Source organism: Scyliorhinus canicula, chromosome 5 (assembly GCF_902713615.1).
Source record: "Scyliorhinus canicula chromosome 5, sScyCan1.1, whole genome shotgun sequence".
In the NCBI taxonomy this organism is placed as follows: Eukaryota; Metazoa; Chordata; class Chondrichthyes; order Carcharhiniformes; family Scyliorhinidae; genus Scyliorhinus; species Scyliorhinus canicula.
The window spans coordinates 182,889,690-182,916,636 of NC_052150.1; the positions used below are offsets into that span (position 1 = coordinate 182,889,690).

At 51.2% G+C, this 26,947-nt stretch overlaps 1 protein-coding gene across 4 annotated transcripts in view; it reads right to left on the reverse strand.

Annotated features, from left to right (window-relative positions):
- The window catches only part of odad2 (outer dynein arm docking complex subunit 2), a 434,182-nt gene that overhangs the window by 118,155 nt on the left and 289,080 nt on the right, over positions 1-26,947 (reverse strand). For all 4 annotated transcript variants that reach the window (XM_038798210.1, XM_038798206.1, XM_038798208.1 and 1 more), the window contains exon 16: positions 1,730-1,972. In XM_038798210.1, the coding sequence (XP_038654138.1) occupies positions 1,730-1,972 (243 nt within the window). The remainder of the gene's footprint in view (positions 1-1,729; positions 1,973-26,947) is intronic.

Consider the following 26,947-nt stretch of genomic DNA (forward strand, 5'->3'; position numbering starts at 1 on the left):
GACAGAGGTCAGAGGTAGGTTTTTTACGCAAAGAGTGGTGAGGCCGTGGAAGGCCCTACTTGCAACAGTAGTGAACTCGCCAACATTGAGGGCATTTAAAAGTTTATTGGATAAGCATATGGATGATAATGGCATAGTGTAGGTTAGATGGCCTTTAGTTTTTGACTTCCCATGTCAGTGCAACATCGTGGGCCGAAGGGCCTGTACTGCGCTGTATCGTTCTATGTTCTAAGGATGTTCTTGATGGTGGGGGTGTCCAGAACCAGTAGTCACAGTCTGAGGCTACAGGGTAGACCGTTAAACACCTAGATAAGGAGAAATTTCTTCACACATGTGAGTGCTCAGCTTGTCAAATTTGCTATCATAGAAAGTAGTTAAGACCAAAACAGTGTGTTTTCAGGCAGCTGTTAAATATAGCACTTGGGGCAAAGAGGATCAAAGGATTTGGGGACAAGGCGGAATCAGGCAATTGAGTTGGATGATCAGCCATGATCATAATGAATGGCAGAGCAGTCGTGAAGGGCCAAATGGCCTCCTCCTGCTCCTATTTTCTACATTTCGATGTTTCTATCCCCCAAAATGACCTTTGGCTGGCCTGCCACATCCCCCGTGGCGGGGCTGGAAAATTCTAGCCTCTGTCTCTGTCTCAGCTTATTTGCTGCTGAAACCCTCATTCATGCCCTTGTTTCCTATAGGCCTAACAATTTCAAAGCTCTCCTGAATTGCCCTCCATCTTGCACCTTAGTAAACCTGAATTTATCCAAATCTCTGCTAATTTTTGCCAAGTCTTGATCACCAATCATCCTTGCTCACTGATCTACATTGGTTCCCAGTCTAGTGACACCTCAATCTTAGATTTCTCCTTGTTTTTAAATGCCTTGATGCTTTGCCCATCTTGAAGTTTGTAACTTTCTTCAGCCGTATAGCTCACTGCGATTGCTGCACTCCTCCAATTCTGACTTCTTGCACATCCTTGATATTAATTACAATATCATTGGCAGCCATACCTTTGGTTGTCTCAGCCCAAAGCTTTCAAATTCTATCCCTAAATCTCTTTGCTTTTCTCTGTCTCTCTATTTAAGACATTCATTTAAATCTACCTCCTTGATCAAGCTTATGTTCATCAATCCCAATATCTTCTTATTTGGCTCATTATCAAATTCTGTTTGATGTATCTCCTGTGAAGCACCTTGGGTTGTTTTACCATGTTATATAATTTTTGTTCTTTGTAATTGATCACTGCCGAGTCATTCTTGCACCAAGCCTCGATCTTTGGTTCTGTCCGTCCCTCCCAATTGTCCTATTCCAAGACACGGCTATACCAAACTTCAAACTTTTCCAATGGCTAAGTGTCATCACAAGTGGTCCCCGTCTGTGGCTTTCTTCCCTGCCCATCTGCCAGCTATGCTGTCAATCTGCCTGGCTGCTGGGCGGGAAACTAAATAAGAACAAGATAAAAGACCTTCCATTTAATATGGCACCAGCACTGCATTTGTGAGATTTCTGGGTTTCCTGCGTCATCTCGCTCGCCTGCTGCTTCCCTGTAAAGATTGGAGCCAGAATGATAGAAAGAGAAGCATAAACAGAAATACAGAAAAATAAAGAAAAAGTATTACAGAAGCAGGATCAAAATTAGGGAGGGTTACAGGAAGACAGAGGAATTTTTTTAATAGTTTACCACAATAATACAGAAATTCAATGAATAAAAAAATATATGAAAAGTACATACGACATATTTTCAGCATCCACAGCACATTCTCCTACTGCTTTGGTGACATTTACAAGAAGAGCATTATTAGTTCCAGTTAGAAGATTGACCAATGGATTGATTCCGCCAGACCTCCTGATAGCGCCCCGAATAACTTGGTCTCGTGCTAGTTGTCCCAGCGCTCCAACAACATTAATAAGGACTTCCTCGGGTTGACCAACCAGTAGACCAATCAGAGTTTCTACAACTCTTAAATGTTTGAACCTTTAAGGAAAAATAGATTAAAAATTCCACATTAGAACATTTAAAAAATCTATAGATGTACTTAATAATCTTTAATAATCTTTATTGTCACATGTAGGCTTACATTAACACTGCAATGAGCTTATTGTGAAAAGCCCCTAGTCACCACACTCTGGCACCTGTTTGGGTGCACAGAGAGAGAATTCAGAATTTCCAATTCACCTAACGTCTTTCGGGACTTGTGGGAGGAAACTGGAGCACCTGATGAAACCCACGGAGCCACAGGGAGAACGTGCAGAGTCCGCACAGCGACCAAAACTGGGTATCAAACCTGAGATGCTGGCGCTGTGAAGCACAGTGCCACCCACTGTGCTACCATGCTGTCCATGTTGTCTGAATAATTGTAATTGAATTTTTACAAACTATTTGCACAATCCGTTGATGGTAAACATGTAAATGCACCAACAATAATACAGAGGCAGACTACAATTTATAAACATTACTATGTGGAGATAGATAGCAAGAATACCAGTCTAGTGTCTCTGAGATCTATCTGCATTCAAGAAAGCAAAACAATTCTCCGTCGCGCTTCGCCGGTAATGGAGTTACTGATGAGGCGGAGAATCCAGTGTCAGGGAGAAAATGGGATCGGTGTCAAATTCAAACACAATTAAGTGCTTTCCAGTCGCCACCCTTCACAGTTGATGACTTTATAGTGGTTAGCACTTAACTCTGTTTGAAGTCATCCAGGAGCTGTCAATCAAAGCTTGATGTTTATAAACATTGCGTGTTATTCAAACCTGAATGAAGATAAATGGAACTATGCTGACAACTGGGGCAGTGTGGAAGTTGTCAATCACAGCCTAGTAAAATCAATATCAAAGAGAAATGAATTAATGGCTTGCAGATCAAAAACCTGAGGGGGTTTAGCTGACTGTTTTTCTCTTTCCAGGAATTAACAAATGCAGTTTCCTGTATGTGAGCCAGCAGGTGTATTGCCCGGGTAAATGTTAAAGCAGTAATTATTTTCCCTGCCTCTGTCTGGGCAGCTTTCTATTTCCAGAGAGGGTGCTTCTCTTCTGTGCGGGGTGGGGGAGGGAGAGGTGGGTGGTCTTCTTGACAGAGGTCTCTCTTCTGGTGGGCTTCCTGACAAGGGTCTTTCTTCTAGGGAGTGTGGGGGGAGGGAGTCTCTTTATTCTTTATTTAGGTGTCTCTGTGGGGGAATCTTTATTTAGGGATGTCTGTGGGGGGGGGGGGGGGGGGGGGTCTCATTACTTAGGGGGTCTCTGTTGGGGGGGCATGTTTGGTCACCCCTGCACTCCTAGGGAGGGGGGACCCAGAAAATCCAAGGGTGGAGGGCTGTATTGCGCTGCAGTCGTGCCCAGTCATTGGATCTCACATAAATATTCATGGCTAAGGTTAGGAATCACTTCCTGATGGGAGCGCAAATCAGGTGCAATTAAGCTCCAGCGGGATAACGTAGGGCTGGGTTCTCCATTTCTGGGGCTGTGTGGAGGATCTGTGGTGTTTTACATGAAAAGAATCGGCGGCGCCCCCTCACTGATCCTGCAACCAATGAGGGGCAAGCAGCAGCGCCTTGTAAAACCCCCGGCTTCCACGATATAAACGGCCGGAGAACGGCTGGGTCTGTGGCTGTGCATGCACACGTCAACAACCTGCAGCAGTCAAGCCATAAAACATGGCGCGGCCGTGGGCAGACCCGACCTGCCAGATAGTGCCCCCGGCCACCCCCTGGTCATCCCCCACCTGTCCCCCCAGTCCTCGCTGAAGCCCTCCCGGCCGGCAGCACGTCTCCCGCCCGACTGTGGCGGAGCTGGACACAGTCCGCAGCTGCCTCACCAGGTTCCAAACCACTGAGAGCACACGACAATGGGTTCTTGCCCATCAGGGGCTGAGCATTGTGAGAGGGCCTTCAGGTGAAGTGCTGAGGCCGTCCCAACACGCCGCGATTATGCCGTTTTGGAGGGAGCGGAACATACAAAATCTGCGTCAAACAGGCGGCGCCCCCGCTTTCGGTGTCAAAAGGGATTCTCTGCCCGATTGCCAATTACAAAATTGACGTCGGGGAACAGAGAATCACGCCCACAGTCTCCCAGATGGAGAATTGTACCCAATTCATTTTTTCCAATTAAGGGTCAATTTAGCATGGCCAATCCAGCTTGCCTGCACATCTTTGGGTTGTGGGGGCGAAACCCACACAAACACGGGGAGAATGTGCAAACTCCACATGGACAGTGACCGAGAGCCGGGATCGAACCTGGGACCTCGGCGCCGTGAGGCAGCAGTGCTAACCACTGCATCACCGTGCTGCCCATATTAATGTTAGTCTTAATATTCATCGACCAAGCATCCAGCAACCTCTGGGACTGAGAATTGCAAAGATTCATAGACCCTGAGTGAAGACATTTCTCCTAATCTCAGTCCCAAATGGGTAACGCTTCAATCTGAGATGAGTCCTAGTTCTCAACTCGCCAGACAAAGGAACCAGCCTCTCAGCATTTCCGTCAATGAGATCACTTTTTATTCTTCTAAATTTAAGAGATTACAGGCCCATTGTGCTCAAAGTATCCGGATAAGACAGCCTTCTCATCCCAGGGATCAAACTAGCGAACCTTTGTTTTCCCCCCGCCCGGGTTGCTGCTGTTGCTGACCATCACCTAACGCTCCGCCTGAAGAACCCCTGCACCGATCCCCTTAATGCAAATTTGACCCTCTCCAATTTAATAAACCCAGCCATATCGTTGACCCAGGATTCCACGCCTGGGGGCCTCTTATCCTTCCACTGAAGAAGAATCCTTTGCCGGGCTACCAGAGTCGCCTCCTGCACTCCCGGCTCCTCTGCCATCCCAAATATTGCGAGCCCCCAGCCCGGCTCAACCCTGGAACCAACCACGTTTGACATCATCTCTGCTATGCCCCTCCAAAAGTCCTCCAGCCCTGGGCCGCCCAGAACATGTGGGTGTGGTTTGCAGGGCTTCCTGAGCACCTAACACATCTGTCCTCACTCCCAAAAAACTGGCCCAGCCTTGCCCCGGTCATGTGCGCCCTATGCAGCACCTTGAATTATATTAAGCTGAACCTCGTGCAAGAGGAGGAGGAATTCACCCTCCCCAAGGCATCCGCCTATGTCCCCTCGTCGATCTCTTCACCCAACCCCTCCTCCCACTTACCCTTCAGCTTCTCCACCGAGGCCTCCTCCTCCTCCTGCATCACCTGGCACGTTGCTGAGATCCTCCCCTCTCCAACCCACATCCCCGAAAGCACCCTCTCCTGGACCCTCCGTGGCGGCAACAGTGGGAACTCCACCACCTGCCGCCTGACAAACGCCCTTACCTACATATATCTGAAGGCATTCCTCGGGGGGAGGCCGAACTTCCCCTCCAACTCACCCAGGCTCGCGAACTTCCCGTCCACAGACAGGTCTCCCATTCTTCTAATACCTGCCCTGTGCCAACTCAGGAACCCTCCGTCCATTCTCCCGGGGACAAACAGGTGGTTCCCCCGTATCGGGGACCACACCGAGGCCCCCACCTCCCCCCTGTGCCGTCTCCATTGCCCCCAAATTTTGAGGGTAGCCGTCACCACCGGGCTCGTGGTATACCTCGTTGGAAGAAGCGGCAACGGCGCCGTCACCAGCGCCTCCAGGCTCATGCACACACAGGACGCCATCTCCAACTTCTTCCATGCCGCCCCCTCCCCCTCTATCACCCACTTGTATACCATCGCCACGTTAGCGGCCCAATAATATCCACAGAGGTTAGGCATCGCCAACCCCCCGCTATCCCTGATCCGCTCCAGGAACACCTTTCTCATCCTCAGGGTCTTCTGCGCCCATACAAACCCCATAATGCTCCTGTTAACCCGCATGAAGAAGGCCTTAGGGATCAGGATGGGGAGGCATTGGAACAGGAACAAAAACCACGGGAGCACTGTCATTTTAACTGACTGCACCCTACCCGCCAGGGAGAATGGCAGCACGTCCCACCTCTTAAACTCCTCCTCCATCTATTCCACCAGCCTCGTGAAGTTAACTTATGCATGCCCCCCCCCGCCCCCAGCTCCTAGCCACCTGGACCCCCAGGTACCTGAAACTCCTCTCCGCCCTTTTTAGCGGGAGCTCACCAATCCCCCTCTCCTGGTCCACTGGGTGCACTACGAACAACTCGCTCTTCCCCATATTGAGCTTGTACCCGGAGAAATCTCCAAACTCCCTAAGGATCCTCATTACCTCCGGCATTCCCCCCACTGGGTCCGCCACATATAGCAGCAGATCATCCGCATAGAGCGACACCCGATGCTCCTCTCCACCCCGCACTAACCCCCTGCAGTTCCTCGACTCCCTCAATGCCACGGCCAGGGGTTCGATCGCCAGCGCAAAGAGCAGGGGGGGGGACAGGGAACACCCCTGTCTCGTCCCCCGGTGCAGGTGGAAATACTCTGACCTCCTTCTGTTCGTGGCCGCCACTCGCCACAGAGGCCTCATATAGCAACCTCACCCACCTGACGAACCCCTCCCCAAACCCGAACCTTTTCAGCAGCTCCCACAGGTACCCCCATTCCACCCTATCAAAGGCCTTCTCCGCATCCATCGCCACCACTAGCTCCACCTCCCCTTCCACCGTATCTGCCTCCCCGGACAGGCGCCGGAATGTGGCGACTACGGGCTTTTCACAGTAACTTCATTGAAGCCTACTCGTGACAATAAGCGATTTTCATTTCATTTCATTTCACCGCCGGCATCATTATAACATTCAAGAGCCTCCGTACATTAGTATTCAACTGCCTCCCTTTCATGAACCCTGTCTGATCCTCGTGTATAACCTGCGGCACACAGTCCTCTATCCTCATGGCCAAAATCTTTGCCAGCAACTTTGCATCTACATTTAGGAGTGAGATCGGCCGCTATGACCCACACTGTAGGGGATCCTTGTCCCGTTTCAGGATCAAGGAAATCAGCACCCTAGACATTGTCGGGGCAGTGACCCCCCTTCCCTTGCCTCGTTGAAGTTCCTTACCAACAGCGGGCCCAGCAGGTCTGAATACTTCTTGTAAAATTCAACTGGGAACCCATCTGGCCCCGGTGTCTTCCCGCCTGCATGTTTCCTATCCCTTTGACCAACTCCTCCAACCCAACCGGCGTCCCCAACCCCGCCACCTGCCCCTCGTCCACCCTCGGAAACCTCAGCTGGTCCAGGAAGCGATCCATCCCTCCCCCCTCCCCTGGGGGCTCAGACCGGTACAGTTCCTCGTAGAAGTCCCTGAAGACCCCATTGATACCCACCGCACTTCGCACCGTGCTCCCTCTTCCATCCCTAACTCCCCCAATCTCCCTAGCTGCTTCTCGCTTCTGAAGCTGGTGTGCCAGCATCCGGCTTGCCTTTTCTCCGTATTCACATACCGCCCCCTGCGTCCTCCTCCACTGCGCCTCCGCCTTCCTGGTGGTCAACAGATCGAACTCAGCCTGGAGGCTACGCCGCTCCCTAAGCAATCCCTCCTCCGGGGCCTCCGCGTACCTCCTGTCCACCCTCACCATCTCCCCCACCAACCTCTCATTCTCTCTCCTCTCCCCCTCTCCTTGTGTACCCTAATGGAGATCAGCTCTCCTCTGACCACCGCCTTCAGCGTCTCCCAAACCACCCCTACTTGCACCTCCCCATTGTCATTAGCCTCCAGGTACCTCTCTATACACCTCCGGACCCGCCTGCTCACCTCCTCGTCTGGCAACAACCCCACCTCTAGGCGCCACAGCGGGCACTGGTCCCTCTCCTCCCCCAACTCGAGGTCCACCCAATGCAGAGCACGATCGCCGAGTACTCCGTATCCTCCACCCTCGGAATCAGCACCCTGCTCATGACAAAAAAGTCAATCCGGGAGTAGGCCTTGTGGACATGGGAGAAGAATGAAAATTACCTGACCCCCGGCCTCGCAAACCTCCATGGGTCCACCCCTCCCATCTGGTCCATGAACCCCCTCAGCACCTTTGCCGTCGCCGGCCTCCTGCCCATCCCAGATCTAGAGCGACCAGCCATAGCCCTTCCGAGGCCAGCCACGTGCCCGCGCGACCCGTTCCCCATAGTGGCAGATCCCCGCCCGACCTCCTCTACCAACTCCAGCTCCCCTTGGCCATTCCAACAGCAACCCAGTTCCCCCCCCCCCCCCCCTTCTCCGCTCCATCCCTCCCAGCTAGGTCCCCCACTAGCTGTGTTGCTCCGCCCATTGCACTCCCGTAAGCCAGCCGACTCCTGCTGACCCCGGCCACTCCCGCCACTCCATCGACCCCTGCCAGTGTGGAGCTTCCCCCCCCCCCCCCCCCCCCCCCCCCCCCCGGTCCACCAGCAGGCTCTCATCCTTCCCAGCTCCGGTCCCGCCCCCTTCAACCCATAGCGCGGGAAAAAGCCCGCGCTTTCCACTCGCCTGGCCCTGCATCCTCTGGCACAGCTTCCTTTCCATGCCCGGTCCCACTACCCCCAACTCAGGCCACCCCCCCCCCCCCCCCCCCCCCCAGCAGGGCCCCATCACCTCCACCGACCATCAACCCCCCAAGCTATTTACCTACCCCCCCCCCCCCACGAGTCCACCCGATGGACCTAATCGAAACAATGACCAATCAACCCCCAAAAAACAAAGAACCCCCCCTCAGAAAACAACACAACAATCCCCAACCATCCCTCCACTGCGACCCCTCGTCTCCGACCCTTAGTCCGAGTCCAGTTTTCCGGCCTGAACAATGGCCCACGCATCCTCCGTGGACTCGAAATAGTGGTGTCGGTCCTTGTAGGTGACCCACAGACGCGCTGGCTGCAGCACACCCAACTTCACCCCCCTCCTGTGCAGCACTGCCTTCGCCCGATTGTAGCCGGCCCTCTTCTTCGCCACCTCCGCGCTCCAATCCTGGTAGATACCGACCTCCACGTTCTCCCACCTGCTGCTCCACTCCTTCTTGGCCCACCTTCACACACATTCTCGGTCAAAAAACCAGTGGAACCCTACCAGCACCGCCCGTGGCGGATCGCTGGGCTTGGGCTTCCTCGCCAGCACTCGGTGGGCCCCCTCCAGCTCCAAGGGCCCCTGGAAGGCCCCCGCTCCCATCAGCGAATTCAGCATCATGCCCACGTAGGCCCCTACGTCCGATCCCTCCAGCCCCTCTGGGAGGCCCAGGATCCGCAGGTGCTTCCGCCTCAACCGGTTCTCCATCTCCTCGAACCTCGCCTGCCATTTTTTGTGGAGCGCCTCGAGCTCCTCCACCTTCACCGCCAGACCTAGGATCTCGTCCTTGTTCTCCAAGACCTTTTGCCGGACCTCCCGGATCGCCGCCCCTTGGTTCCGCCTGGGTCTCCAGCAGCTTATCGATTGAAGCCTTCATCGGCTCCAGCAGCTCTGCTTTCAGTTCCTTAAAACAGTGCTGGAGCAACTCCTGCTGCTCCTGCGCCCACTGCATCCACGCTGCCTGGTCCCCGCCCGCCGCCATCTTGGTCCTCCTCCCTCGCACCTTTCTTTGCTTCAATGCCACTTTTTTAATCGCCCCACTCCTGGTCCTATCCATTGACTATCAGGGAAATGTTGCTGTCCCCTTCCCACACCGGGAAACGTCGAACAAGCGCCGTTATGTGCCCTACAAAGTGCCCAAAAGTCCGTTGCTAGCGGGAGCTGCCAAACGTGCGACTTAGCTCTGCATTGCCACGACCGGAAGTCGTCATCTCTTTTTTACACAGTACTCCAGCTCAAGGGGGGAATTCTCCGACCCCCCGCCGGGTCAGAGAATTGGAGCGGCATTGCGCGAATCACGTCACGCCGCCCCAATGCCGGGACGCAATTCTCCGCAGTGCGGAGAATCGGCGCCATCGGCGCCTGTGTGGTTGGCATGGCGCCGGTCGGGGGATGTGCCGACTCTCCGGCCCTGGGCCGGCATGGGCCGACGCTCCGATTCTCCGGCCCGGATGGGCCGAGCGGCCAGCATCAAAAAGCTGAGTCCTGCTGGCGCCGTTCTAACATCTTCTGAGCCGGCGGGACCTCGGCCTTGAAGAATCCAGGGGCTGCCTGTGGCACGGGGCGGGGGGGTAGGGGGGCGGTGGGGGGTCCAACCTCGGCTGTGGCCTCCGTAGTGGCCTGGCCCGCAATCGGGGCCCACCAATCAGCTGGCCGGCCTCTCTGTCCCCGGTTTCCTTTCCTCTAAGCCGGCTCCTGTAGCCCTGCGCCATTTGGCGTCGGGGCTGCCACGGGGAAGGCCACTGCGCATGCACTAGTTTGCACTGGCCCAACTGCACATGCGTGGACCCCGTGGCGCCGAGTTCAGGCCGGGATTGCGGGATTGGCAGCTGGGGCGGTGGAGGATGCTCCAGCGCCGTCTTAGCCCCCTGTGTGCCACGGAATGGGGTCCCGGGATGGGAGCCGACACCGGAGTAAAACACTCCCGTTTTTACTCCTGCGTCAGCACTTAGCCACCCGTTGGGAGAATCCCTCCCATAGTTCCTCCAAATCCAGCAAGACTTTGTTATTCTTATACTCCAATCTTGAGATGACAACCACTTTTATGGCACCTTATCCAATGCCTTCTGAAAATCCAAATATACTATATTTACTGGTTTCCTTTTATCTGCACTGCCAGCTACACCCTCAGAAGATTATACTATATTGGTCAACCATAGTTTCCATTTCATAAAACTATGTTGAATCTGTATAATAATATTGGTCCGGATTTTGCAGTCAGTAGCGAAGATATACCATTCACTGCTGACCTTGAAGGAAGCTTCCAAAAATATCTAGTGGGCTCTGTGGCATCTATTTCCACTATGGTGATATTAATTGCATTCTGGTACCATCACTAGGGAAGCTCTGAAATACAGGAATAGTGAAATCAAGTCATTGAGCAGATTGAGTAGTCAAGATTGGAAATAGATAAAGGGTTAAGAGAAGCTGAAAAATTCCCTAGTTAGCTGTTTAATTGTTCACCACCATTCGCGATTGGATGAGGCTAGACAACAGAGCTTTGATCTGATTCACAGGTTGTGGGATTGCTTTGGCACTTTTTATAGCATGCTGCTGCAGCTGTCCAATATGCATAGCTCTGTGTTGTAGCTTCGCACAGTTGGCATGTTATTTTTAGGTATGCCTGGTGCTCCTCCTGGCAGGTTATCTTACATTCCTCATTGAACCAGGATTGATTTTCTAATGGTAATAAATAGTAGAGTTTTTAAATATACATTTTTACAGGATGTGGGCCAGCATTTGTTGACCATCTCTGACTGGTCTTGAGAAGGAGGTGGTGAACTGCTTTCTTGAACCACTGGAGTCATGTGGCGTAGGTACACCTGCTGTGCTATTAGAGAGGGAGTTCCAGGATGTTGATTCAGCGACAGTGAAAGAACTGAGATATATTTCCAAGTCAGGATGGTGAATGACTTGGAGGAGAACTTTCAGGTGGTGGTGTTCCCTTGTAACTGCAGCCCTTGTCCTTCTAGATGGTAGTCATAGAGTCATTGAGATTTGCAGCACTGAAAGAGGTCCAATGGCCCATCACGTCAGCCCTGACCATTAAGCACTTATCAATTTGAATCCCATTTTCCAGGACTTGGTCCACAGCCTTGTATGCAATGGCATTTCAAGTGCTCATCTAAATACCTTTTAAAAGTTGTGAGGGTTGCTACTGATGCCACCCTTTCAGGCAGTGAGTTCTAGATTCCAATCACCCACTGGGTGGAAATGTTTTTCTTCACATCTCTAAACTGCTCATTACCTTAAACCTATGCCCCTTGATTATTGACTTGCGCTAAGCGGAAAAGCACCTTCCTATCCACCCTATCTATGTCCCTCATAATTGTGTATACCTCAATCAGGTCATCCTTCAACCTTCTCTGCTCCAGCCGATCTAGTCTCTACTGATAACTAAAATGATCCAGAACTGCAACATTCTTGTGAAGTTCCTCTGCACCCTCTCCAGTGCAATCACTTCCTTTCTATAGTGTGGTGACCAGACCAGTATATATTCCAGTTCGGGCATAATTAGCATTTTTTACAGCTCCAGGATAAGCTCCCTGCTCTTATATTCAATGCCTCGGTTAATAAAGGCAAGAATCTCCTTGGCCTTCCTAACCACCTTAACTACCTGTGTTTCATCATGGAATGGAAGGTGCTGCCTATGGAGCCTGAGTGAGTCCCTGCAGTGCATCTTGCAGATCAGGGTTTTTCAAATTGCGGATTGCAGGCGGGCATTGGGAGGGTTGTGGATCAATCGGTCATGGCATTTCCAATCGCAAGAGAAGCACTCAATAGCCGTGACTGGCTTTAAATTGAGAATGCAGGTGGAGACTGGCTTCGAAATTGACAATGCCGACCGCGACCGGCTTTTAAACAGAACAATGCACCCAGCATGTACACTGACGTCATGCCCCCCCTGCTGTACGTCCGTGCTTTTGGCATGAAATCACGTAGGAGAGATTCCTTCATTTTCTAGCTGCTTGTGAGCAAGGCAACAGGACTGTGAAGAACCGAAGATTGATCATTTTGTTGTTGGGAAGAGAGGGCCAGAGACACAAATAGGCCAAGGTCTCACAACATAATCTTCTGGGGAGAGCTGCGCAGGAGAATCCACAGCAGGACAAAGCACTGCTACTGTTAGCTTTATGCAGAGCTCCAGAGGCTCCGGTGAACAGCCAACAAAGAAAAACTGAAATCAGGAACAAAGCCAGTATAAAGATGATTAATTGAGGTATGGCTTTGTTAATTGTGCCAATGCAATTCAGGATGCAAGCCCATGTGGTTTACATGCGGGGAAGTACTGGCAAATGAGAGTTTAAAACTCTCAACACTTCAAAGGCAGTTGAAGACTCAGCATGTCGAGTTTGAGGACAAACCTCTTGAATTTTTTTGAAAGGATACAGCGGGAACTTAATTCATCAGCTGAAGTCCTTCGCGAAAATATAACATTGAATGACAAAGCACAATTATCCTCTTTCATGGTAGCTTAATGTGTAGCTAAAGATAAAATGCGCCACACTGTAGTAGAGATTAATTCTCCCTGCAGCAGTAGACATGGCTTGCAGAGTCCAAGATGAGACAACTGAAAAACTGAAATGCATCCCAATGTAGAAGGGATTTCTCGTTATTTCTCGTTAAAGTCAGCACAGGAGTTCTCAACGCACTCGATGAAAATACAGATGTTTCAGATTGTGCTACCTTGCGAGTTATGTTAGATATTTTTGGCACAATGAATTTGCCTGACATCACCAACCAGCATGACGAGTGAAGAGATTTTTGAAGCATTGAATAGTTACTTGGTTGGAAAGTGCGGGCTCGACTAGGTTCATTGCAGAAGAATCACAAGCGATCGGACAGCCAACATGACTGGAAGAAACTGCAGAGTTTCAATAAAGATTAAGGAGGCAGCTCGTCCGGACATTGTTTGGAATCATTGTTTTATTCACTGTGAGGCATTGGCATCAAAAGGAATTCCATCCGATCTTCAAGTGGTGTTGAAAGAATTATGAAAGTTGTGGATTTCATTAAACATAGCGCACCCAATACCAGGTGTTTTGAGGCTCTATGTTCCAATATGGGAGCCAAGCACACACATTTATTGTTTCACACAGAGGTATGTTGGCTGTGAAGGGGTGGGGTGCTTTTCAGAGTTTACGAACTGAGCTATGAAATCCACGCTTCTCTCCTTGAAAAATCATCCTCTCTGGCTGATTTGTTTGGTAACGAAACTTGGATGCTAACTATGGCTTACCATGCAGGGATAATTTCAATTCTAAATGAACTGAATCTCAAATTCCAAGGGAAGGATGATGGTTGCTTTTGGCACTGTGACAAAATCGTTATTTTCCAAAAGTAATTGAAAGTTTAGCAAGTGCGAGTACAAAGCCAAAACGACTATATGTTAGCCACATTGCTCCAACACATCAAAGAAAATGGTGTTAGTAAGGGAACTGTCAATAGAGTGGCATAACTTATTCAGTCGAATCTGGCTGCACTGATCCACAGTTTTTGTCACTACTTTCCAGAGGAGAGGTTTCAGATTTTGAAAGAGAAGTGGGTGAAAAATCCTTCTGAGTTTGAGACCCATCCCAGAGTCAGTTGTTAACTTACAGCTGACTCCAAATGAAGGGACTGAACATCTGCACCTGACCTGTGATAGCACATTAAAAACACGCAACATGTCCATGGGGCTGTCAGCATTCTGGAGTAGCGTTTGAGGAATATCCAGTGCTGAGTAAAACAAGTATTTTGTTGCTACTGCCCTTGACAACAACCTAGATATGCGATGTTGGATTTTTCGTCCTCACAAAGATGAAGATAACACAAAGGAACCAGCTAAACTCTGCACCTGATATGTGCATTGCCCTCTCCTCTTGTAACCTTATTGGAGTGAGATTATGAGGGTCAAACATGCTCACCTGTCACTTTAAAGGTAAGAAAAAATGGTGAATTATGAAGATCGACCAGTGTGGGTTGCGAAGGTTGACCGGCATGGATCGTGGAGGTCGGCTGGTGTGGGTCCCGAAGGTTGGTAAAATTGGATCCCGTGGAAACAAATTGAAAAACATTGTTCTAGATGGTACACACTGCTGCTACTGAAATGAAATTAAATGAAAATCGCTTACTGTCACGAGTAGGCTTCAATGAAGTTACTGTGAAAAGCCCCTAGTCGCCACATTCTGCCGCCTGTCTGGGGAGGCTGGTACGGGAATCGAACCGTGCTGCTGGCCTGCTTGGTCTGCTTTAAAAGCCAGCGATTTAGCTCAGTGAGCTAAACCAGCCCCTGTCGTCGGTGGTGGAGGGAGTGAATGTTTGTGGAAGGGGTGCCAATCAAGTGGGTTGCGTAATTTGGACATTCTGAATTATCCCTCTGTGTACCCGAACAGGCGCCGGAATGTGGCAACTAGGGGCTTTTCACAGTAACTTCATTGCAATGTAAGCCTACTTGTGACAATAAAGATTATTATTATGCTATGTCCTGAATGGTGACAAGCATCTTGAGTGTTGTTGGAGCCTGCACTCATCCAGGCAATGGGGAGTATTCCATCACATTCCTGACTTATGCCTTGTAGGTAGTGGACAGGCTTTGGGGAGTCAGGAGATGGGGTACTCATCACAGGTTTCCTAGCCTTCGACCTGCTCTTGTAGCCACAGTATTTACATGGCTAGTCCAGTTTGCTTTCTGGTCAATGGTAACCCCCAAGATGTTGATAGTGGGGGATTCAGCAAGGGTAATGCCATTGAATGTCAAGGGGCGAGAGTTTGATTCTCTTTCATTTGAAATAGTCATTGCCTGGCACTTGTGTAGCACAAATATTACTTGCCATGTCAGGATATTGTCCAGGTCTTTCTGCATTTGGATGTACATGGACCACTTCAGCATCTGAAGAGTCGCGAATGGTGCTGACCAATCATCAGCGAACATCCCCATATCTGAACTTATTTTGGAAGGAAGGCCATTGATGAAGCAGCTGAAAGTGGTTGGGCTACAACACCACCCTGAGGAACTCCTGCAGTGATGTCCTGGAGCTGTGATGATTGACCAACAACCGCAATCATCTTCCCTTGTTCTAGGTATGATTCCAACCAGTGGAACATTTTCCCCCTGATTCCCATTGATTCCAGTTTTGCTACGGCTCCTTGATACCATGCTCCATCAAATGCTGCTTTGATGTCATGGGCAGTCACTCCCACCTCACCTCTGGAGTTCAGCTCTTTGTCCATGTATGAACCAAGGCTATAATGAGGTCAGGAGCTGAGTGCCCCTGGTGGAACCCAAACTGCGTGTCAGTGAGCAGGGTATTGCTAAGTAAGTGCCAAATGATGGCACTGTTGATGACCCCTTCCAACACTTTATTGATGATTGTGAGCAGACTGATAGGGCGGTAAATTGGCCAGGTTGGATTTGTCTTCCCATTGCTGGATAGATGCTAGTGTTGTAGCTGTGAGAGATGTGCCAGATTATATATAGATTGTGGGTAAATACAATGAATATAATGCTGATAGCTCACAGTGCCTCACGGATTCAGAGTTTTGAGCTACTAAATCAGATCTGAATCTGTCCCATTTAGCTCAGCGGTAATACCACACAACATGATGGAGCTTTCCCTCAGTCAAAAATGAGGCCTTGTCTCCACAAGGAACAAACAGTGGTCACTCCAGCCAACACTGTCATGAACAGATGCATCTACAACAGATAAATTGGGAAGGATGAGGTATTTCCTTCTTGTTTGTTCTCACCACTGCCATAGGTCCAGTCAGGCAAACGTAAGATTTGGTCAGCTTGGTCAGAAGTGTTACCGACCAGCACGGTAGCACAATGGTTAGCACATTTGCTTCATAGCTCCAGGGTCCCAGGTTCGATTCACGACTTGGGTCACTGTCTGGGTGGAGCCTGCACGTTCTCCCCGTGTCTGCGTGGTTTCCGCTGGGTGCTCCGGTTTCCCCCACGCAGTCCAAAGATGTGCAGGTTAGGTGGATTGGCCATGCTAAATTACCCTTAGAGTCCAAAAAGGTCAGGTGGGGTTACTGGGTTACAGGGATAGGGTGGAGACCTGGGCTTGAGTACGGTTCTCTTTCCAAGAGCTGGTGCAGACTTGATGGGCCAAATGGCCTCCTTCTGCACTGTAAATTCTATGATTCTATGAACTAATCTTGGGGATGGACATTAAAGTTTCCCATTCAGAGTACATTCTGTTCCCTTGGTATCCTCTGTGGTTCTTCAAAGTATCTATTCATTGCTGAGAGAGGGCAGTGGCTGGTGATCAGCAGGAAGTTTCCTTGCTCAAGTTTGAATTGATGTCATAAGGCTTCCTGGTGCCAGGGTAAATTTTCAGGATGCCTAACACCATTCTCTCCCAATTGCATACCATTGTGCCATCGCATCTGGTGGGCCCATTTTGCTGATTGGACAAAATATCCTCAGGGATGGTGATAGAGGTCTCTGGAAAATGCTCTGTTAGGTAGATTTGGTGAACATGGCTATGCCAGTATGTTGCTTGACTAGCTTGAGGGACATATCTCCCAAATTTGGCACAAGTCCCAGCTGTTAGTGAGGTGGACTTTGCAGGGTTGACTAATAATAACAATAATAATAATAATAATCGCTTATTGTCACAAGTCGGCTTCAATGAAGTTACTGTGAAAAGCCCCGTGGCGCCACATTCCGGTACGGAAACTGAACCCGCACTGCTGCCTTGTTCTGCATTACAAGCCAGCTGTTTAGCCCAGTGTACTAAACCAGCCCCTGCCCAAAAGCAGGGTGTGCCTTTGTTATTTCCAATGTTGAAGTCGATGCTGGATAGTCCATTCTGTTTTATTATTATTCAAATTTTCAGTAGCAGTTTTAAACCACCAAGTGGCTTGCTAGGCCATTTCAGAAGGCGGTTAAGAAACAATCACATTGTTGTGGATCTGGAGTTATATATAGGCCAGACCAGGTGAGAAGAGTAGTTTTCTTTTCTTGAAGGATTTTGATGTATCAAATGAATGAAATGAATGAAATGAAAATCGCTTATTGTCACGAGTAGGCTTCAATGAAGTTACTGTGAAAAGCCCCTAGTCGCCACATTCCGGCGCCCGTCCGGGGAGGCTGTTATGGGAATCGAACCGTGCTGCTGGCCTGCTTGGTCTGCTTTAAAAGCCAGCGATTTTAGCTGAGTGAGCTAAACCAGCCCCTATTAAAATGGGTTTTAATGACATTTTTAAGACATTATGACAGTTTCATGATTATCATTACTGAAACTATTTTTTAATTCCAGATTATTTAATCAATTTTCTGCAAATTCCTCCAGGTATCATGCTGGGAATTAAGCTCATGGACTTGTTACTCCACTGTTGGGATACTCCATTGGGCCAACAGCCCGGGGATTTCCCGACGGTGTGGGGCTGCCCACAATGGGAAATCCCATTGGTCGGCTGGCGAGACGGAGAATCTCGCTGATGCGCCGCACCAGACGGAATATCCCGCCCCTTGGGCAAAATTCTCCGACCCCCCACAGGGTCGGAGAATCGCCCGGGGCCGACGAAAATCCCGCCCCCGCCGTGGCAGAAATTCTCTGCCACCCGGGAATTGGCGGGGGCGGGAAACACCACCCGCCGATCGGCGAGCCCCCTGCGGCGATTCTCCGGCCCGCGATGGGCCAAAGTCCCGTCGCTGGGAGGCCTCTCCCGCCGCCGTGGTTTGAACCACCTCTGGTGGCGGCGGGATTGGCGACGCGAGTGGGCCCCCGGGGTCCTGGGGGGCACGGGCAATCGGACCCCGGGGGATGCCCCCACGGTGGCCAGGCCCGCGATCGGGGCCCACCGATCGGCGGGCGGGCCAGTGCCGTGGGGGCACTCTTTTTCTTCCGCCGCCGCCACGGCCTCCACCATGGCAGAGGCGGAAGAGAGTCCCCCAGCGCGCATGCGCCGGTGGTGACGTCAGAGGTAGCTGACGTCCCGGTGCAAGCGCGAACCGGCAAAGGCCTTTCGGCTAGTTCCAGCGCCGGGCGGCGGGCATCAAAGGCCGCTGGAGCCGGTTTGGGCGCCAGTTGGTGTGGTGCCAACCGATCCGGCACGAGCCTAGCCCCTCAATGTGAGGGCTTGGCCCCTAAAGGTGCGGAGAATTCCGCACCTTTGGGGAGGCCCGAAGCCGGAGTGGTTGGCGCCACTCCGCTACGCCGGGTCCCCCGCCCCGCCGGGTAGGGGAGAATCCCGCCCCTTGTCTCCAACCTCTGGATTAGTTCTGTTAAGGAAAATGTGTCCTTCATTCCACTCTTCCTGGACCCCTCAATTAAATCTCCCCTCACTTTCTCTGTTCCAAACAAAAGTGTCCCAGCCTAACAAATCATTTTCTGTCCTTGTCAACAGCCTTCAGTTTTTTTTATCTTTTATAAATTTATTGATCATTACAAAAAAAGGGACCAAGTGAGTCCATTGGAAATAGCCTTCGGGCCACAAAACATACCATTCAACCATTATCCTTTGCTTCCTTCTACTGAGCCAGTATTGGATCCACCATGATGCTTTTCTTGGATCTCAATGAGCAGAGCTCCTCAGTGCAGGAAGAGATCAGGACTACATTTTTAAAAAGCACCCCAATGTCTCGACCCCCGATGCAAACACCGGAGCCCCCAACGCCCCAACTCACCTGTTGGTCAGTCCTTGAGCACCCTCCCCCGCACCCCTCCACATACCAGCAGGGTACCCCAGGCTTGATCACTGGCACAGGACAGTGTGGCACCTTGGTAATGCCAGGCTGGCACTCAGGTGGCACTGTTAGGATGCCCAGGTGGCTCGACCAGGTGCCAGGCTGACAGTGCCAAGATGAGATGGAAAGAGTAGGGCTACGTTGTTGTTACCCTGCCCAGAGGCAGACCACCCAGAGACCTTGACTGCCTGGGGGATTCCCCTCAAGGGTCGTTCTGCCTGGTCCACATATGTGGCGCCCAGCTGCGGTCTCCTCGGCGAAGCCGATAGATGCTGGATGGCCAATCAATCCAGCGTCAGCAAAACTAAGTGGGTTAATCAATTAGCTGTGTGAGACTGGGCAGTACCCAGTTGTGATGTCTTGCGAGATCTGGTTAGATCTTGCGAGGCGTAACTGCCATCGAGAATCCCTTGGAAGGCCTCTTCTGGGATCTATTGGCCACATCCCGCCCTGATTCCTGCGCGACGTGACTGGTAGATCGCTCCCTACATAACTGAGTTAGAAAGCAAAATGACAAAAACTGCTGTGTGCATGTCATTTGATATTTGAGCATGTGCGGATCAGTGTGCACAGTCAGATGGGTGGCTATCTTGCATGGCCATTTTGTGTTGGAAGAGATACAGTATTTATCAACTCTATGCTGAAAGTTATTGACTAATCCTTGCCTTTCTAACTATCGATTAATACTGGCTGTGATTCACCATTTGGGAGACTATGGATGGGATTATCCGACCTTCCGCCCTGGAATCGTGGTCAGCGCGGGTGCGGAGAAAAGCCGTTCACGCCGGAAATCCGGTGTGACGGCGCTTCTGCGATTCGCCACGGACGCGCAATCGCGCGTGCTAGGTCGATGTGCCACCGGTCGGGGACTGTTGGAAGAGGCCCTCACAGCGATTCTCCACGATCTACCGGCTGAGTTCCCGCCGGCGTGATTCACATCTGGTACCACCCCGCGAAAGCTCGGACCTGTGGCCGCGGTGGCGGTCCTGGTGGGGGCGGGGGAATCAGACTCCGGAGGGGGGGTCCTCAGCAGTGGCCAGGCCCGCGATAGGGGGCCACTGATCGACGGGTCTTTGCGATCTGGGGGTGACCTACTTTCCTCTGCGCGGGCCCGCTGTGTGGGTCTGCCAAGTCGGCGGCGCCTGTGCCGCGCGCATACGTGAACCCGCTTGCGGGCGGCGTGTGCATGCGCGGCCTGGACAGCAGGGCCCCGCTGGCAGCCAAAGCTGTGGGACGCACCCCGAGGCCTTGCTAGCTCCCTGGAAAATGGGGAATCACCCCAGACTTTTGAGGAAAAAGTCCGGAGTGATTCTCGCCCGTTTCCCGGCAGGCATGGGGACTTAGTTTCCAAAAGGGAGAATCCCGCCCCTATGTGGGATTTTCCGTTTCTGAGACAGTGGGCTGGATTCTCCGTTTCAGCGGCTTAGTGCTGGCAGCAGAAGAGCATGGACTCCGAGCATGGACTAGAGGCAAGCGCGGACTTCGAACTGGAAGTGCGGTGGCCCGTATCCGCAACGAAAGCTGCGATAGTCACTCCGGGTCCTTGCTAGCCCCCCGCAGAGCATTGAATTCGTTCAACTTTTTGGAAGGAATTTCTGGAGTAAAACTCCATTGTTTCTACGCTGGTTTGGGGACATTGTCTCATTTTGTGAGATTCCAGCCCCATGGTCTTTTACGACCAGAAAATTAGCGTGAAAACCTCAACGATTCCGGGACCAGTGTGGGGCCAGCACCGGTGCCACGTGGAACAAAATCGATTCAAATGAGAAATGGTGCTGGATTCACCGGTTTCGCTTGATTGACAATCAGGAGGCTGTCAAGCTGCAGCCGCATATACACACTTCACTCCCCACACACACCATCCCATCCAACAAGATGGCAGCGAGGAGTCCAACCCGGTGTAGAAGCAAGAGGTGGTGCTGACCATGCGTGCAATCCAGACCAATACCGCATGGGTGGGGCCCGCGGTGGAGGCATTGGGGCGACGGTTTTGGCTATGCATCAGCACATCAAAGGTCTGGGGCATTCTGTGCAGGCCGAGGCCCAGGGCAGGATTGCTGTCTCACAGGCAACCATGTGCCAGAGCCACCTGGACATCGCAGCGGTGCTTCTGAGTGTGGCCCAGTCACAGCAGGCCATGGCTGGGAACGTCGGCAGCATTGCCCAGGTGCAGACATAGAGGGAGGTGGCTGAGTCCCAGAGGGAGATGGCGCAGCTACTGGCTGATGTGACACAACCCCAGAAGATGGTGGCACAGTCAATGGGTGATGTGGCGCAGTCCCAGACAGAGATAGTTCACTCCTTGTGCTCCATGGCTGTGAGCGTGCGGGCTCTGTTTAAGACTAAAATGGGCCTCCAGGACTGGCAGCGCCAGGTCGCGGAAGAGCCTCAGGGGTAGCTGCGCTCACACCCCCATCCCATGTAGTAGCTAGGAGCCATCGGGTACCCCAAGGGAGGAGGAGGTGATGGGGCCGGTGTCGGTGACTCCCATAGAGGAGGTGTCAGAACACTGCAGCACCTTGGACTCCGCCCTTCCTGTCCCTGGCGCATCTGGTGGGCACCAGGGGAACAGGGTGGCATCAAGCCACCTTGGACACCTGAGCAACAGCTGGGCCCATCTTGGTTCAGTCGTCCCAGAAGGCACCTGCCAATGGGGACCCAGGTCGCAGGGCGGGAATCACAGCAGGCTGTCTCCACACTTGCTGTACAGTCTGGGGAACCACCTAGATGTAGCTTTAGGGCCTGTAAGGCCAGAAAGTTACACACCAGTTAAGGTGGCATTGGTGCAGAGCACAGTTTAGTTATAGGAGCTAGGGCATGTATATGTAAATATCTGTTCATTAGGACCCATTTGCATCCATTAGCACCCTCTCGCTGGCGCGAATGCACAAACCCCCATCCTGCTGCCAGCAGTTTGCCGGAGCACAGCGGTTGATTTGGCGCCTGCGCAAACCTAATTTTCATCCAGACACCCGATTATCCGCCCAATCGCGATCCCAATTGCCAGTGTAGTGGGGCAGAAAATCCATGCCACTGTTTCTCAGAATTTATTTTTAAAAATAAATTTAGAGTATCCAATTCATTTATTCCAAATAAGCGGCAATTTAGCATGGCCAATCTACCTACCCAGCCTATCTTTGGGTTGTGGGGGTGAAACCCACGCAAACACGGGGAGAATGTGCAAACTCCACACAGACAGTGACCCAGAGTCGGGATCGAACCTGGGACCTCGGCGCCGTAAGGCAGCAGTGCTAACCACTGCGCACCGTGCTGCCCTCGTTCCTCAGAATTTCTTCCAATAATTTGCCATCACTGAGATAGACTGATTGGGCTACTTTTTCTTTGGCACCCTTCCATCTCATGAGATGGTGGTCAACTGTGTGTTGAACATTGTATGGTGTGGCTGAGGAGCCCCACTATGGTATGGTAGTTTCTGCTGTATTTGTTACAAATGAAGTTTGGGCTGAGAAGGTGCAGGATTTGTTGTTCTGTTTTATCTCTGGGATCTCTAGATACTTGCCAACTGCAATTTACCCATTTGATGATGTTAACATTATGCTATCATGTGAAGCTGAGGTAACTGAGCCAGAAAATATTCTCCAATTGGTTTACTTGTACATTAATCCAAACTGATGTCTATCGAGTGATCATGTGGCATGGGCGGATAATCAGGGGCTGTTTTAGCTCACTGAGCTAAATCACTGGCTTTTCAAGCAGGCCAGCAGCACGGTTCAATTCCCGTACCAGCCTCCCCGGACAGGCGCCGGAATGTGGCGACTAGGGGCTTTTCACAGTAACTTCATTGAAGCCTACTCGTGACAATAAGCGATTTTCATTTCATTTCATTTCATTTGGCAAGACATTTTAATTTTAAAAAGGTACATCTATCAAAATGACTTACAGGTGCAATAACTTCTAAGTCATTTTACTAATTCAAGAAACATTATATGTATTAATTTCTCAGGAAGGTAAATAAATCCTGCCTTAATGTAAAGTATAATTTAGAAGGAATGCCATTGTTCTCTAATCCTGCTCAATATCAGTATTTAAAAAGCATGCTTTACATTTTAACCTGATTGTGAAATTTAGAAATATGGCAAGAAAAACTGTTTATTTTTCCAGTGGAAAGTTAGTGAGACTATTTCATGAAATATTAACATTCATGCCTATATTTAAATTAATTGTAAAGAAAATATAGAAAGCAATTTTAAATAATCTTCTGCTCCATATTGTGATGGGTAATCAATGGAAGAGTAACCATTTGTATGGGTATTACACAAACAGTTAAGACCAGAACTTTGTTATAGAAGACAGATTAATTCCCACTAGACATGTTAATAATCAAAGAAAACTTTGGCCCCAAACACATCATACAAGTAACACAGTAGTCTGAATATATCCAACTGAAATTTAAGGTTGTATTACTGAATAGAAGAACATTAATCAACGTTGATTTGGTACCATACCATTTTTTAAAAGTAGTAGCTATAATCAAGTTGATTGTTAAATATCTAAATGAAAAAGATTCTAATATAAATTATTCTGTTATTGTGAATGAGGTTGTACTATAGGCTGGGATTCTCCATTGGGAGTCCGCCCCGCTACCGCTGCCAGCAAGAGTGGAAAATTTGGTGCTCAGCCAAATCTCCATTCATTGCAGTGGGACGGAAGAATCCATCCGACGTGAAGGAACGAAGAATCCCTCCCATAAACTTTTAAACACAGAAATTAATTCCTAATCTGTGCTCAAGACCACAGTATATGTTGAGTTGAAGCAGATTATTTCTGATGTCTCTATCTAAATTATGTTCACATTGACAATGAAATATGTCTTCGTAAACTTTCCACATTATGATTACACCTCCCATCAGAGTGAGCAGTATGGTGCCTGAGCTTAATTTCTCTCACCTTATCAGTCGGTATCGCAAAGAAACTCTGATGCTTCATGCAAATTAATTCCTCTGGTTCTCATTTAATTATAAACAATAACATTGAATCAAATTATTACAAAATGTATGACTTTAAAAGAATTACATCTGCATGCTCTGGTCCAATTATCCCTGCCATCTAATACGCTTGGCTGTGACTGTCATGTGCAACCCCACGAGAGACATGTAAAAGACTGAGGGCATGATTCCCGACCTCTTTACGCTCTCGCTCAAGCAAAACAAGGCAGGTGAATAGTGGGAGAGGCCAAAAAGAAGAACCATGGCAGGCGCCATACTGTTTGCGATAAAACTGGCCCGCTCATGCAGGCAAAATCTGCATCTCGCTGTAGCGTGGCGAGAAACCAATATCACCACCTAAGCCCTATTTACATACAATTAACGGCAGTCACCCCATATCCAAAGGCCTCCTGTCATTCAGCAGCCTTCCCAGCGAGTGCTCATGCTGACGCTGATTAGTACTCCTTTTGAAAAACGTGAACCTGGTGGTAAAGGCATCTGTGGGGAGTCGAGGAGGTGAGTAGCCATCTTTAGTTACAGGCAATGAGTCTGGGGGTGCTAGGCTTGCCAACCCAGTGCTCGGTGGGGGATGGGGGACCCTCAGCTGGGGGTGGGGGACCCTCTGCAGGAGTGGGCCGCTATAGGAGGGTGGGGGCAACCCCTCACTGCACCAAACATGCCAACCTCTGGATCGATTACCCATTCCAGAGGCAACCCTTGTCCTTGCCCGCCTGCCCCAACGACCACCCATTACCTCCACTGATTGATGAGGCCTCTGGCCAAGGCTATTGGTAATAGGGATATGGCAATTGTGGCTAAGTGAGCACTTCACCCATGCCAAGTGGATTCCCGTGGGTGGACGGGCCATGTAGCACGTGGGAGTCATTGCGTAGCACCCAATCATACCTTGATACCTGGACACAGTGCTTGAACACTGCAGGAAGCAACCACACATGCAGCAGCCACCATCTGAACACCCAGGGGATGGGACACTTCCGGGAGGGTGGGTGGGTGCCATGGGGAAAGAGGGATTCCTGGAGGGCTGGACCAAGGGATCGGGGGACAGACCGTATTGTGGAAGCAAGTGATAGAGGCATCATAATAGTTGTGCGCAAGGGTGTTTTACAATTTACCACTAGCCCGAAGGCGCCGCCCCTCCCACCCGCCCAACCACCAACCCTCCTCCCCTTCCCCTACCTAATCATCCCCCCACCCCCTCCCCAGGTGTCATCAGTGATCCTCAACCTGTTTGGCCTTTCTAGCTCTACCGCTATCTCCAGGTATCTCCCCATGGGGCACACAAGAGGTGGAGGCAGCCTGCTGCTTACCATGTTTCTTGGTCCTCGATGCCACAGGCTGGCGTTCTCTGGGTGCAGAGAGCCCTGGCCCACTTGTCGGCGGCGCATGCAGGGCCTACACTGGGCAGCACGAGTGAGTAGACACCAACGAGCCTCAACGCCGGGAGCATTCACCCTCCAACTCCTCAGCGACCCCAACCTCCCTCCACTCTTCTCCCCCTTCAACCCCCCCCCACCCTAACCCCCCCCCCCCACCTTTACACCCCGTTCCCATCACTGTGAACCACGTGTGTGGCTAACCATGCCCTTTCTATGTCTCCTCAGGAAAAGGTTTCCCATAATCGCCCAGAGGGCCCTGACTGGCGGAGGTGTGCTGGACTTAAGATTCCTCACCTCCTTCAAGGTGTGCCCTGCAGGTGACTGGGGTGGCCAAGTACAGGGCGGTCACCCACATGAAGGCTGGAGGACGCTGCCAGGCTCCACCCGGGGACCTGTCAAGCGTGAGTTGTTATTACTTTACTCACTGATCCATCCCTCCCACTGACCACATGTCAATTCTCCCACAGGTCCTCCAGCCGGCGGTGCCGGCCCATACCGTGTGGCATCCTCTCCTGCATCCGATGAGACCACCTCAGAGGAGTGCTCTGAAGGTGCAACCATTATAGTCATGGCACAGCTGTCATCCCCACCTTCCACCAACGCAGATACACGCACGTCGGTGGGAAATGTTAGTGTTCAGGCATCTGGGGCACAATCTGGTGAGCACCACACTGCAGCTGATGTACATCTTGTGGAGGCAGGAACGCCCAGGCGGGACAGTAGTTGGAGGCCTGCTGGATCCCCAGAGCCCGCTGGATCCCAGCCTGATGCTGAGCCTCGGGAACAGAGTTACCCGGGGCTGATGGGGATGATAGGGACAAACGTAGCCATTCAAAGGGAAATGTCAGCATCACTCCAGCAGATCTATAGCCGATTGGAGGATTCGCAGAGGCGACGGGCGCAGGAGATGGCGCTGGCAATGAGTGGCACCGAGGCCAACACTGCTAGGGTGGTGACCGCAGTGGAGAGCCTGGTGCACAAGATCGGCACCATGAGTGAAGGTGTCCAAGTGTCGCGCAGTCAGTGCCGGCCATGGCTGAGGGTCTCGGCAGTGTGTCTGCCTCACTGGGGGATGTAACCCAGTACCAGGCCGACCTTGTTGGGGTTCTAAGGGACATGTCCCACTCTCACATGGGAATGGCCGAGGCGCTGCGGAGCTTTTCCCAGTCACAGGTAGGCATTGCCGAGGCGCTGCAGAGCATGTCCCAGTCACTGGGGAGCATCACCAAGGGCGTCAACACGATGCTGCAGACCATGGGGAACCATCAGGGCTGGCAGATCCAGATAATGCAGGGGCAGCCGGGGCTCAAAACAGCTAACGCTCCATCCTGAGATGAACTCCAGGGCCCTATGGGCACCGACCGGGAAGAGGGGGCGTTGAGTACCAACCCGGGCCTGTCCCCTGGGGCAGCAGCGGTGGTCACCAATGCTTCCCAGTTCCACCCCCCTGATGAGGCCACATCTCGGG